We start from the raw sequence: 14405 nt of genomic DNA on the forward strand, positions 1-14405 counted from the left end.
ATATATATATATATATATATACACACATATATATATAATATTAATAAAATAATAATAAAAAGGGGTGATAGAAGAAAATATTAGTGTTCTATGAGAATTCACAATGTCTTCTCTGAATACTCTTTATTTTCTTCTACGAGGCCATGGGTCCTCACAATTGCACCAGAAATGGTGCAATTGTAGGGATCCTCCGTCTGTTATGTTAGTCGGTAGATAGTTTCACGTAAACGTTAGATAATTACAAAAGGAAAGAGAATTACTAAATACCCCATAAACCTGTTTTAATTCTTTAAATCTGTAAACTATGTAGACTACTTATGGCGGGTTGTAAACTCAGAAGACATTAAATGAAAATGTAACTGAGAATTGCAAGTACACAAATATTTGTTTATGTTAATGTAGTTATTTTGCTACTGAAGCGTGTTTTTTTTTTCATAACCTCATGAAGGCAATAACTTTTCGCTAAACTGATAACAACGGTAAAAAAAATTCAGTGCAATATTGCCAAAATAAAATAAAGAACTGAACAAAGCATAGTTCATAAGTATCAAACAATCCTCATTCAGGAGTCAAACAATATCGTTCAGGAGTCAAACAATATCGTTCAGGAGTCAAACAATATCGTTCAGGAGTCAAACAATATCATTCAGGTACCCAACAGTTGTTCCGGCTGAAACTCAAGCCGGTACAACGGTACAACAAACGAGCAGTTTCTCCACAATTCAAGCACCCATATCTTTACAATTTCCCCAAAAATATTACCCAACATCTCTGAGTAAAAATCTAATTAACACTGCCAGCTCCAGAGCTTAACTTCGCACCATATTTTCTTCTGCTCTGAAATAAATGACAACCGCAAACTAAATTAAAATATCAGAGAGAATAAAGCTCCCAGGTATATCTTCCGGAGAAAACGGATTGCGGGGCAGGAATGCACAACCACCGGGGTCTAGCCTGAATTTAAGGTCTAAAGAATTAGTTGTGTGAGGCTGGTGGATAGTGGAGACGATACGAGCTTACGAGACGAGACTACAGTGTTGAGAGAGAGAGAGAGAGAGAGAGAGAGAGAGAGAGAGAGAGAGAGAGAGAGAGAGAGAGAGAGAGAGAGAGAGAGAGAGAGATAGATTACACGCTTGGAGAAAGAAAGAAGAAGGAGAGGGGAGAGAAAAAGAGCGAGGCAAAGTGAGATAAAGAGAGAGATATAGACAAACAGACGCCGACAGAAAGGCCAATAGAGAGAGTAGAGGAAGGGATGAGAAAAATATATCTATAGAAATAAAGAACAACCAGAGTGAGCTAAATATAAAGAGGTCTATAGAAAATAATATATTTGAGAAAGATAATGATTTACAGCACGTAATTAATAGCATAATGTAATTAGCATAATGTAATTAGCATAATGTAATTAATAATATGCACAATGTATTTTCATGATAATACTGCTATTGTATTCGATATTTGCATGCCTGTATTAATATTACGATAGTTGCACGGTAGTGTTAATACATGTTTGAATGACAAAATTTGCATGATAATCTTCATATATGCTATATTTGCAAAATATTCTTAAATATGCAATATTTGCATGGTATAGTTATATGATCGAAATACAAACTGCTGAAGTGTACAATGATATGAAGAACATTGTAGATTGTTATATACAATGCTTTAAATGCAGACATTAATTTAAACCAGAGAAAATATTGCATTAAAATTACTTAAATACACAAGCCTTTAAGCAGTAAAATGAGCTTTATTAAAAGTATATCAATGAAATAGACCTACAAACTTATGTATTTAAGAGAAAATAATGCAGTCAATTTTCTTGTTTACAATAAATATTGCATTAAATTTACTTAAATACACAAGCCTTTAAGCAGTAAAATGAGCTTTATTAAAAGTATATCAATGAAATAGACCTACAAACTTATGTATTTAAGAGAAAATAATGCAGTCAATTTTCTTGTTTACAATAAAGTTATACATAAATTTAAAAAAGTAAAGGAAAAAAGCACAAAAGAACTTACCAAGAAGTTAACACACCATTAAAATTTAAATAGCAACACAGAGACGGAGTCCTTAACCAAACGAGGCATCAAGAACAGAATTACGGAGGACACTAAATTAATTGCAAATTGTATGAGAAATTCTTATACACCTTCACGAACATGCGAATCCTTGCCTATTTTACACTAGACTTAGAAGGAGGGATAGAGCAAGGATGAATCATTATTTCCATGTTGTAACTATTATATAGTTAATAATGGGACGTTCGAGACAATGTATTTTTTTAAGCAAAATAGTTTTCATTTGTTGGAGAATGTTGAACAACATAACGAAGGAAAGGGAAGTTAACTAGGAGGAAGAAAGCGCCAATTCATTACGACTAATGGCTAACAAACATGAAGATGAGTATATTCTTAGGTGAAGCCTCAGGTAATGCCCTCAGGTGAAGCCCTTCCATGATGCTTCAGATCTGATGCCCTCAGATGAAGCCTTGAAATGATCCTTCTGCTTGAAGAAAGGATACGAGAAAAAATCACTAATTCAAGAGTTCTAAAAATGAAGGTTTCTCGTGTAGACAGTGAGCAGGGAGGAGAGTTTGCTTTTGTGCTTATAAGGCCTATCAGACTCTGGAGGGTTATTAAAGCCCAACACAAGAGCTTACTGACCGACCCGTATGTACACTTTAGCCCTGAACGCAGCGCAGAAGAAACAGTAAGCTCTCAGTGTATACACACCGAGAAGCAGAATACACATCGCTGTGTATTTCTTCTTTTGCGTAGGCAAGATGTCGAAACTTTCATTAAATCGTCAGCGTTCTGGAGAGAATGCTTCACCATTTATGTACTTTATATGTAAGTATATGTAATTTTCTGATTATGTGTCGCTTGGTAAAGTGGCTTCAACAGTTTTGTTGACACGAGACTTGTTTCAATCGATCATATTGATTGATATATAACTGTGTTGAATTTATTTGGTTACCACACGCACGTGCATCCAGGAAGAAAGCCCACAAGTCTACGCAAACCCTAAAACGTGCATGCAAGCAGAGCAGCAACAACGTCAACACCAACAGAAGCAGGAAGCAGCAACTATCAGCAGAAGCACCAACAGCAAGAATAGCAGCAGCAACAACAGCAGGAACAGCAAGGAGTAACCGAGAAACCTGTTACAGATACCAGAAGAAAATCTATTATAAACCAACGGTGTTGCTTCATAAGGAATTTGTACGCATGCAACATTTAACGTGAAGTGTGTATATTTGCTTTCACCAATTTGCCGGTTGTTCCACACGCAAACATTAATTGGAACAAATTTTAGAGACTCACTACAGGTTCAGAGCGCCTGTTTCTATACCGAACAAGTCTAAAGTCGCATTGCAGACTCATATAGCGAAAGCTTGCATAAGTAACAAGTCTGGAGCCGCAGTGCTGACTTAGAGCTGCTGCTTGCGCGCAGGAGCAGGAAAATTATAGTTGCACTTGGCTCAATGTAACATAAAGATGGTCTTTAGCTCAAGTATTCATTCACACACTATTTATTTACTACAAGAGAGGTGCAATTTACGTTTTACGACGTAATACCCAGAGAGTTTAATGCCAAGGTGTTCCCTTTAATATCCGTCGTAACGTAGACTAGATCGCTGGTAAGTTTATTGTCTTGTATGTCTGCCTGTCTGTCTGTATTTCTCAGTAACCTAAGTGTATCTTCTCCTACAGTTCCCAAGGTGGTGATCGTACCTGTGGGTGACAGGTACGTCAAGGCTGGAAGTACGGTACGGGTTGACTGTCAGATCACAGACGTGGTACAGCTCCCTGACTACATCTTCTGGTACCATGAGGACAAGCGAGTCATGGATAGACGTGATCCCAACCTCTTGGTGAGTACCGTATCTCCTACACTGCATTCAGGATATATTCCACAGTATAGTACCTTCACCCCTACGCTACATTTCTTGTAAACACTTTTTCGGTACACTGATGGTACATATCCCTCTCACATCCTCAGAAATAAATCTAATTAAAATCCCTCCATAAGGATGGTTTGTAAATCCTTGGGCTATTATTGTCATCCTTTTCTGTACTTGTTCAAGTGAACTTATGTCCATGGTGACCAAAACTGAACTGCATAATGTAAATGGAACCTATAGCAAGGGCAAGATAAAGCTGATTAGGTATTCAAGTATTATTGCAAACGCGTCTAGAAATAAATCCAATTACGCTGTTTGCTTCATTCCGCATTTTTATGCAGCTGTAAATATATTGGCTTCTTTTGTTGCACGTGATTGTCACTTAAATAAGTTGAATCTTCTGCAATGTGTGATCACAGTGAAGCAATGAGTCACCCTTTCACTTATAGCTTCTTTACTGAAATGACGTTTTGTTAATTTAGAATAGACCCTAATATCTTGGACTCTATGCATGTTGCTAAACTGAATCATGAGCTGAACAAACTCAATATCCTGCTATTCAATGTTATTGAATACTGAACTCAGTTGCAAAATAAAGGATTCAAGCACAATTTTGTTTCCATATTTCTTGTATTCTTCTTCTCTTGGGAAGGACATTGAAAACGTAACTTCAAGGTGATTTCAACAATTTAAGTGGAGTTGACACATGTCGCTGAAGGATGTATTTCGCAGAAGCACTTTTCAACATCCTCAGAGCAAGATGGAAAGTGAAATAAATTGGTAAAGGTGACAGTATATATAAATATATATATAAATATATTAGTGAAGAATGAAGAGAGACAAGTTCAAGTTCACTCGAGAGAACTTGGTAATCTTTCCCTGAATGCCTCAATGGTTGGCTAGAGCAGTACACTGCTATAAACTGACAATTCTGCCTTGATTTTGTTGATAGGACAAATGAGGAGAAAGTGCTAGGCCAGTATGACTATAGAGCACTGGAAAAAGGGACAAGGATCTAAGACAGTACAGAGGGAAGGAATGGAGCCCAACCACTTAGACCATTGGGGTATCGAACGTCGACCTGCAAGAAGCAAGGGCGATGCTGTACCAGCTAGTCCAAATAGATGAGGAAAACCTAATTTAAATTGATCAACTTCTTTCCCAATAAGAATGTTGCTAATTATTTCATGTTTTTTTCTTAATTTTTGTGTTTCACCCGGCCAGGTAACTGTCAAGCGAACCGGCGTGGAAGCCATCACCTCAACCTTGACCATCCACAAAGTTCGTCAGGAGCAGAGCGGCAACTTCACCTGCATGCCCTCGAACCTGCACGCTGCCTCCGTCACCCTCCACGTCCTGAATGGTCAGTGGATATGTGTGTGTGTGTGTGTGTGTGTGTGTGTGTGTGTGTGTGTGTGTGTGTGTGTGTGTGTGTGTGTGTGTGTGTGTGTGTGTGTGTGTGTGTGTGTGTGTGTGTGTGTGTGTGTGTGTGTTCTTGGCACGTGGGAGTCCTTGTGTACGTCCTGAATGGCCAGTACATATGTCCAATTATCGAATTCTTGTCTTTTGTACTTTCTGATTGGTCAGCATGTATGTCCTCTATCGAGTGGTAGTTCTTTTCCTTCGTTCTGAATGGTCAGTAAACATGTGTCTTTTTATCGAGAGATAGAGCTTGTGTGCATTTTGAATGGACTGTTTATGTGTGTCTGTATCGTGCGGTAGTCGCTCTCCTCGTTCTGAATGGTTTGTATGCGTGTGTGTGTGTGGAGCGTGGCAGTCTCCAGGGTATCTGATCCCCTTGCTTGGTTAATGTACATCTTGTCATTGCTCTTAGCGAGTAAATATTGACTTCAGTGCAGAACAAACATCCATAAATTAACGCTTTCCTTAATTACGCTTCAATTGTATCAGTTTGTTAAGATGTTCTGCATATCGCGAGTGGAATATTAAATTGAAGTATGAATGGAAGACACCAACGGTATATTGGACTTGATCATAATGAAGCCAACATATGACTCATTCACGTCCACCGTCTAAATGTTATGGGTAATACTTAGTGGGCCAGCCAGAGGCTTAGGGCCCGGGGAGGAGTATTCTTGTAAAAAGAAAAAAAGATAAGAATCAGCGTAACGAAAACTGATTGAACCTGGAGCGTTGTCAACCGGTGATATTACACTGTTCAAACTTGGCACCGTCATCTTGGTGCTTACAGTGATCTTCTGGAAGTGAATTTTGTTCTTTCATCAACAAACATATTTCTTTCAGGAACGAAACTCTGAATTATCTACTGTTATTGTAATGTTTATTTCAGGTTTCAGAGTTTGATATAACATTTTTATTCGGCTTTACCTGATGTAATATTGCTTTATATTCACTAAATAATAACAACACCTCTGTCTTTCTATGCACCAACTTAGAAGAAATAAATATTATTTCAGCCTATTCAGTTATATACGAACACGACACTATTGTCATTTTATTTTATGATTTTTTTTTCGTTTGCATGAACTAAATACATATCTATGCCGCCATATTTCGAGTTTTTGTTGGGCATTAAATTTCCCTTCGCTGTATATTGATTTTTTTTTACTTTTTATTTTTTGGGGGACTTTCAGACTCGCGTGTTTGTATTGGTGTGATATTTTTTCCCCTATTTATAAAAGGCCGACAGAGTTACGTTATTGTTTTTGTGTGTGAACGCTGGTTCAACTTTTTTTCTCATGATACATACGCTTGTAGATTTTTTTTAAGTCAATGTAAATTCCTCGCGCGAAACAAAAGTGTTTGTGAGCGTTTTCTATCATATATGAATGTATATATATATATATATATATATATATATATATATATATATATATATATATATATATATATATATATATGCAACAATGATCACAAAAACATTCTACTTTGCTCTGATGAAGGCGAATTAGCCGAAAACGCGTTAAGCATTTTCTATTTTTCATATGTGGTTATTCTGCATATATATATATATATATATATATATATATATATATATATATATATATGTGTGTGTGTGTGTGTGTGTGTGTGTGTGTGTGTGTGTGTGTGTGTGTGTGTGTGTGTGTGTGTGTGTGTGTGTGTGTGTTTACTAGTTGTGTTTTTACGGGGGTTGAGCTTTGCTCTTTCGGCCCGCCTCTCAACTGTCAATCAACTGTTTACTAACTACTTTTTTTCCACACCACACACACACACACACACCCCAGGAAGCAGCCCGTGACAGCTGACTAACTCCCAGGTACCTATTTACTGCTAGGTAACAGGGGCACTTAGGGTGAAAGAAACTTTGCCCATTTGTTTCTGCCTCGTGCGGGAATCGAACCCGCGCAACAGAATTACGAGTCCTGCGCGCTATCCACCAGGCTACGAGGCCCCCCATATCAAAATAAATATTATTTCAGCCTATTCAGTTATATACGAACACGACATATTGTCATTTTATTTTATGATTTTTTTTTCGTTTGCATGAACTAAATACATATCTATAATATAGTATAATATATCTATAATATATCTATATATATCATATATATAATATATATATATATATAATATATATATATATAATAATATATCTATAATATATCTATATATATAATATATCTATAATATATCTATAATATATCTAAATAATATATATTTTGTGTGTGTGTGTGTGTGTGTGTGAATGTATTCACCTGTACAGGTATACACCCATTGTTTGCTGGTTCGATTGATCTGTCTATCTGTCTCACCTGCCTCTCTCCTCATCACTCTACCTCTTCTCTCCCACTTTATTCCTATTCTCTATCTCCCATCCTACTCCCCTTCCCCTCTTCTCTCTCTCTGCGGACTATTGGCGTACCTTGAAAATGAAGCCTTGCCTCCCCCCGCCCCAGCTATGGTGGGTGGAGGTGGGCAGCATGTGGAGGTAGGCAGCATGTGGAGGTGGGCAGCATGTCGAGGTGGGTAGCATGTGGAGGTGGGCAGCATGCGTTTGCTAACCACATCTACCCCACCCTATCCCCCTCAATCCCAAGATACCAGCAATCGCCTATTATTGCTAATTACACACACAAAAGTATGATAATTTTGTTTTTGATTTACAGACATCAGTGCAAAATGTTTTGCAATTTAGAAAGAAAAATCAAAGAAAATGAAAATAATCCTAAGTCTAATTATTATATTACAAAAGTTATCTTGGGGAAGGGCGGAGAAAAGGGGGGGGGGGTAGAATTTTGGCACTGTGTCAAGAGCACTCATTACGCTTTATACAAACATGATCCGACCTTGTTGTCCATATACCCAGCAGCAATTAGTGTTAATAAATTGGCTGAGACAAACTTCAATGGTCTGAATACAGTCTGGCCTTCTGCCTCGGACAAAACACAGACAGACAAATACAGACAAACATTCTAATTTACAGAAAGAGATATGTTTTAAACATACTAGATAAGATAAAAACCCGGGAGCAGGAACACAAGACATCCGTCTCTTAGAAAGGCATAGAGAACAAGGAGCTAGCAGCTCGATCTCCATGGCACAAATAGGTGAGTAGCACACACACACTTACACATACAAACATACATTCCTTCCAAACACATTTGCAGCTGTTTAAGATACAGCAGCACTAACCATTACCACCTGACGCCGGACCGGTCATTACTGCGGCCTCTTTCCTTCTAAAACCGCCTCTCAAAGGAAGTTTTACTTGTAAGAGTGAATATTTCTAGTAAAAATATTTTTAGAATGGTCCATAAATTCGAAGACGTGGACTTAAAACGGCTCACTGGCGAATTTCCAGGCTTTTTTGAGATTTGCTCCTGGGCCAGAAGTCTTATTTTCTCGTCGTCCCAGACACTTGATGCGAGTAATGTCTACTTTAAAACTCGTAGGAATGAAAGAGAGATAGGGAGCTGGAGAGAGAGAGAGAGAGAGAGAGAGAGAGAGAGAGAGAGAGAGAGAGAGAGAGAGAGAGAGAGAGAGAGAGAGAGAGAGAGAGAGAGAGAGAGAGAGAGGGCAGGGAGAGACAGAGAGACACGGGAGATAAAGAGACAGCGGGAGAGAGACGAAGAGAGAAACAGACAAAGAGAGGGAGAGAAAGAGACGGGCAGAGGACAGAGATACAGACAAAAACTATCATTGAGAGTGGATTATGGTAGCTCCTTTGTCTGATTCTAACCCCAAATGCATCAGGAATTATTTTTTCATTTATTTGCGGAATCACATAAGACCAGTGATGGCGCTTTTTAAATGTTATTTCCCATGATTCTAATATAATTATTATACTCGGTTTGATGTTTTCATTCAGGTATTTGAAAGCATTTATCTAAGTGGGTATTAGTTTTGTAAAATAAATATCAATACTAGATGGTCTTCCGTTTGATTATCAGACTCTTCACTCTTATTTTTCTGTTGACAAGTACTCCAGCATTATTGACATTTAATGACATTAGTAAGTGCTTTTGAAGGGATAAGCACTTTTTTGTCTGTAGTTCCTGTCAATTAACCTCTGCAGGCTGTGAACCCTATTGACACTGCCTGCAAAATCAAGCGTTAGCTGTTGGGCCCGCCTTTAAAGTTTTTGGTGGCCCAAATGTAACAAAACCGAACGCACACTTAAATATATAGAGCTTTGACCACTATTTTCTTCAGTTCATTCCATTTCCTCACAAGTATAATCGTATAACAAATTCTTTCTTATATCCAAATGACTCGTCCGAGGCTCTCAGCTGTCTCACCCACCTCTCTCATTCTGTTGATGTTCGTTACATGCAGTTCATCATAATCTACTTTGTCAGCGTCTGTGAGGGTACAAACTGCTGCCTCTTCCTGTACAAATTATTGTCAGCTTGTCTTGCCAGGTTATATTTGCTTGCTGTCGCTCGTGCCGGAGTCTTCTGGTTTTCTCAAGGGATTATAGATCACTGCCACTACCATCTTCACACCTTTTTCAATCACTCTTGCATTGAAGCTTTGGCAACTGTTTGCTCACACCGTGTTCATTTTCCTCTCAAGCTGCACATGTCGTTGATCAAGTGTCATTCCCCTTTTCCCCCATTTCCTTGTATTATAATTTTGTCAACTGGTTTTCCTAATAGAAAAGGGAATTTGTTACCTCTCTAGTCAACTTAGTTTTAATTGTAGCAACTTTGGTCTAGGTCTCTTCTCTCTAGGAGTTCATCTGTCTTGGTCGTCACCCCATTTGCATTTGTGTTCAATGCTTTCAGAATTTTAGTCTGATGTCAGTGGTCGTGGAAGGTTTTTCAATTGTAATGGAGGCAAGGGAGTAAGGAGTGTTTTGGTTCACTTGGTAAGGAGTCGCACTGGCTTTTCTTTGAAGCAGTTAATTGAAAACTTAATGGATTGGAAAAGGTGAGAGTCTGAGTAAGCTCGTCTGGAAGCCAAGATCTAAAAGCCAAGATCTGGAAACCAAGATCTGGAAGTCAAGATCTGGAAGCCAAGATCTGGAAGCCAAGATCTCTAATCTGCCCTCATATTGTTGTGTTGATCACTGGAAGCCTAGAAGTCTGAGCTGTGTCGAACGTGTGTGTGCGTGTATCTGTATGTTTATGTGTATGTGTGTGCGTGTGTGTGTGTGTGTGTGCTCACCTAATTGTGCTTGCGGGGGTTGAGCTCTGGCTCTTTGGTCCCGCCTCTCAACCGTCAATCAACTGGTGTACAGATTCCTGAGCCTATTGGGCTCTATCATATCTACATTTGAAACTGTGTATGGAGTCAGCCTCCACCACATCACTTCCTAATGCATTCCATTTACTAACTACTCTGACACTGAAAAAGTTCTTTCTAACGTCTCTGTGGCTCATTTGGGTACTCAGCTTCCACCTGTGTCCCCTTGTTCGCGTCCCACCAGTGTTGAATAGTTCATCCTTGTTTACCCGGTCGATTCCCCTGAGGATTTTGTAGGTTGTGATCATGTCCCCCCTTACTCTTCTGTCTTCCAGTGTCGTAAGGTGCATTTCCCGCAGCCTTTCCTCATAACTCATGCCTCTTAGTTCTGGGACTAGTCTAGTAGCATACCTTTGGACTTTTCCAGCTTCGTCTTGTGCTTGACAAGGTACGGGCTCCATGCTGGGGCCGCATACTCCAGGATTGGTCTTACATATGTGGTGTACAAGATTCTGAATGATTCCTTACACAGGTTCCTGAACGCCGCTTCTGATGTTAGCCAGCCTCGCATATGCCGCAGACGTTATTCTCTTTATGTGGGCTTCAGGAGACAGGTTTGGTGTGATATCAACTCCTAGATCTTTCTCTCTGTCTGTTTCATTAAGTACTTCATCTCCTATTCTGTATCCTGTGCCTGGCCTCCTGTTTCCACTGCCTAGTTTCATTACTTTGCATTTACTCGGGTTGAACTTCAACAGCCATTTGTTGTGTGTGTGTGTGTGTGTGTGTGTGTGTGTGTGTGTGTGTGTGTGTGTGTGTGTGTGTGTGTGTGTGTGTGTGTGTGTGTGTGTGTGCGCGCATGTGAGCTCGTCCAAGTTCCGTGATCTCTGGAAATTTAAAATTTCTCTCGAGAGCTGTAAATTAACACATTTTTATTCTCTTTTCTTCCCAGCAGAGAAGCACCCGGAAGCGATGCAAGGTGAACGAAACAGCGCACGGGCCATTGAAGCTAAGTTTCAAGTCACCCTCTTCGTCCTCCTCTGTGTACTCGTCTGCACCTATTCCTTCGGACTTAATGAAGAAAATGGGTCGCGAGTTAAGAAGAGATCCTTGGATCTTGACTTATCATCTGAGTCTCCGATGGTACCTTCCCTCTCCTCTGCCTCCTCCTCCTCCTCTTCCACTTTCTCTTCAGAATCGCTTCCCTTCGCCACCTCCTTCATCTCCAGCAGTCGTCAAGCGCTCGCCACAATCGCCTTTGATCCTGAGAAGCTAAGGACTTTTGAAGTTCTTCGCGGGCTTCTGAAAGTCAACGCTCTTCATCTGATACAAGAAGCGCTTATCGGGCTTGAGGATCGGGTCGCGAAAGCACAGAACCAAGGTTACTTGAGAATGGCTCCTGGCGGTGCTGCTGCTGCTGCTGCTGCTGCTGGGTGACTTTAACCGTTGGGCCACAGAACGCTCTGTGGCTATCCAGCCCTTAACGTTCTCTAGGGATTTTCAGAATTTCCTTGTGGAAGCTTCTGGTGGAGGTTTAGCTCTCGTCCACACGGAAAAGGAGACTGATGAAGAGGAGGGAAAAAAGTCATCTTTTCAAATTAATTTCGCAAAGAATCAAGTCTTCTCCGTCGTAAATGTCGACATGAGCCGAAGCTTCCGACGGTGTGCGACAGAAGCCAGAAGTCGGTGATCGCCGCAGCAGACTTCCTCAACTCCTCTGTACATATTACGTGTAAATAAATATATGATTTTTATGTGTACATATAGAGTCGTACAAAATATATTTCCCCTGTTAGCCTTTAGCAGTGGATCAACCATGGGAAGTGTCGTTTTGTAAAACGTTTATAAAAACAAAGTTTAACAGCAGGACTGGAAATTCCAGGCTGAAGGAGCATGAACTCCAATATACCAGTGTAAATAAATCAACTCTCGCTAGTCTTGATTTAAAAAGAGGCTCTTAGTGTGGCTTTAAAATTTGGAGTCTCCAGAAATATGATTTCAAATAATACAAGGCTCAAATAAACACTGTTTTTCTTTGGTTATTGTAAAATGGAAAAATTAGTGAAGCATTTGTATATTATTTCTCATTTACCAACTTGCTAGAAGATGTATACGAATGTGTATTCCATGTTGTTTGAAATATATCAAGAACAAAACACCCGAGTCTTCTGTCTTTACAAGTGCATAGCAACATTGATGCAGTGACCAAATGCACCGAAATCCATTCTAATTTGCTTGTGAAATGATGGTAAGTCACCGGGACGTTCATGTATTGCAACATTACCTACATATATTGAACAGAACACCGGGTCAAGAATTTATGTACTGTTAAGCTGAAAATCCATCACAAGATCTAGTAACTGACAGCTTATAAGCTCGACTCGTTAGAAAAATTTGTTATTGAAAGTCGCAATTGTTTGCTCAACGTTTAACGATATTCTTGTGTCCATTCGTTAATCTGCTGAAAAAGTCTATTAAGAAGAGTATTTGGTAGCTTTTGCTCTCAGTTTCTGAATGCATTCCGACACTACGCATGGAACAGAAGGTCTGGAGGTGTTTGTTTGTTCTAGGTCTAGAATTCATGAAACATTTATGAAACCTTCACGGCTCCTACGAATTGTTTTTCTCAGTTTTGTAACCCGGTACGAACCTGTACATCTTTTCTTAATCATGAGAACTTTACTTACATTGAACTTCACGAAACTTCACAACCCAAGATTATTGTTACAAACAACCTTGTAGTGCTTCGTAGCTCGTAAACTGTTTAATCAATGAAAACAACGCAGCTATGATTAAGGAAAGATGAACAGGTTTCGTAAAGTGATTGCGTAAATGTTTCATGATCTCTAGTCCTGGAACAAGCACCGGCAGACCTGCTATGGTAGGCATAATATAAGAATGCGTTCAGAAACTCAAAGCAAATACTACCAAATACTTCTCTTCTAAAGGGGGCGTTAGGCTGCCCCTTTACGTGTCACAGAACATTAGATCAGAAGAACAAATCCACAATGGCCGTGATGAGGGTTCGAACCTACGTCCGAAAGGATCCTAGACCCCTCACGGCCCTTGTGGATTTGTTCACTTGATGCATCATTCTACTGTGATTTCTGTGTGAAATTAGATCAGAAGGTCGCTTTTTGGTGTGCTTCGTGAACATATGGCACACTTGGTTGAACATATTGCCCACCTGGGTGAACATATTGTTCAACTGGGTGAACATATTGCACATTTGGTAAACATGTACGGCATCTAAAAGATATATATATTGTATACACAAAAGACTCGAGTGTTTTGTTCAACTTACTTGTTTCAGTAAAGGGATTAACGACTGAGTTAAGTCTTTCTGTGTTGGCTGTTCGCTATTTACTACTTTCTCTGAGACAACTAATATTTATTACCCTGTAAAATAATCCACATGACATTGAGCTTTCTGTGTAGATTAATAAATGTTTATTATGCTATTCGATCCAAAGGAAAAGTGATTTGAGAATAATTTTGTAAAAGGTTAAATGCTGAAAGTTTATAATTATATATATATATATATATATATATATATATATATATATATATATATATATATATATATATATATATATATATATATATATATATATATATATATATATATATATATATATATATTCTAACCCTGCATTTTCGACTAAACTACAAACATGCTGTTGGATAAAACGTCAGTATTTTTTTTTAAATAGTTTTATTCACTTTGAGAAAATAGTTAATTTCAAAAAACTAGTAAGCAGAAACGGAATAAACCTGGCAGACAGCCTTCCCCATAGCCCTTGGCAACGGTAGATACCTGCAGACAGCTACCCTTGACAACGGTAGCCCTGGCAAATAGCTC

At 38.9% G+C, this 14405-nt stretch overlaps 1 protein-coding gene across 2 annotated transcripts in view; it reads left to right on the forward strand.

Annotated features, from left to right (window-relative positions):
- LOC123764426 (protein sidekick) overlaps positions 1-14064 on the forward strand; it is a 122648-nt gene extending 108584 nt beyond the window's left edge. The window contains exons 4-6 of one of the 2 annotated variants that reach the window (XM_045752278.2): positions 3723-3883; positions 5138-5276; positions 11496-14064. In XM_045752278.2, coding sequence (XP_045608234.2) covers positions 3723-3883; positions 5138-5276; positions 11496-11980 — 785 coding nt within the window. In that variant the 3' untranslated portion in view covers positions 11981-14064. The remainder of the gene's footprint in view (positions 1-3722; positions 3884-5137; positions 5277-11495) is intronic. The other variant, XM_045752279.2, reaches the window with a different exon arrangement.
- The last annotated feature ends 341 nt before the right edge of the window (positions 14065-14405 follow it).

This window comes from Procambarus clarkii, chromosome 82 (assembly GCF_040958095.1).
Source record: "Procambarus clarkii isolate CNS0578487 chromosome 82, FALCON_Pclarkii_2.0, whole genome shotgun sequence".
Taxonomy (NCBI): Eukaryota; Metazoa; Arthropoda; class Malacostraca; order Decapoda; family Cambaridae; genus Procambarus; species Procambarus clarkii.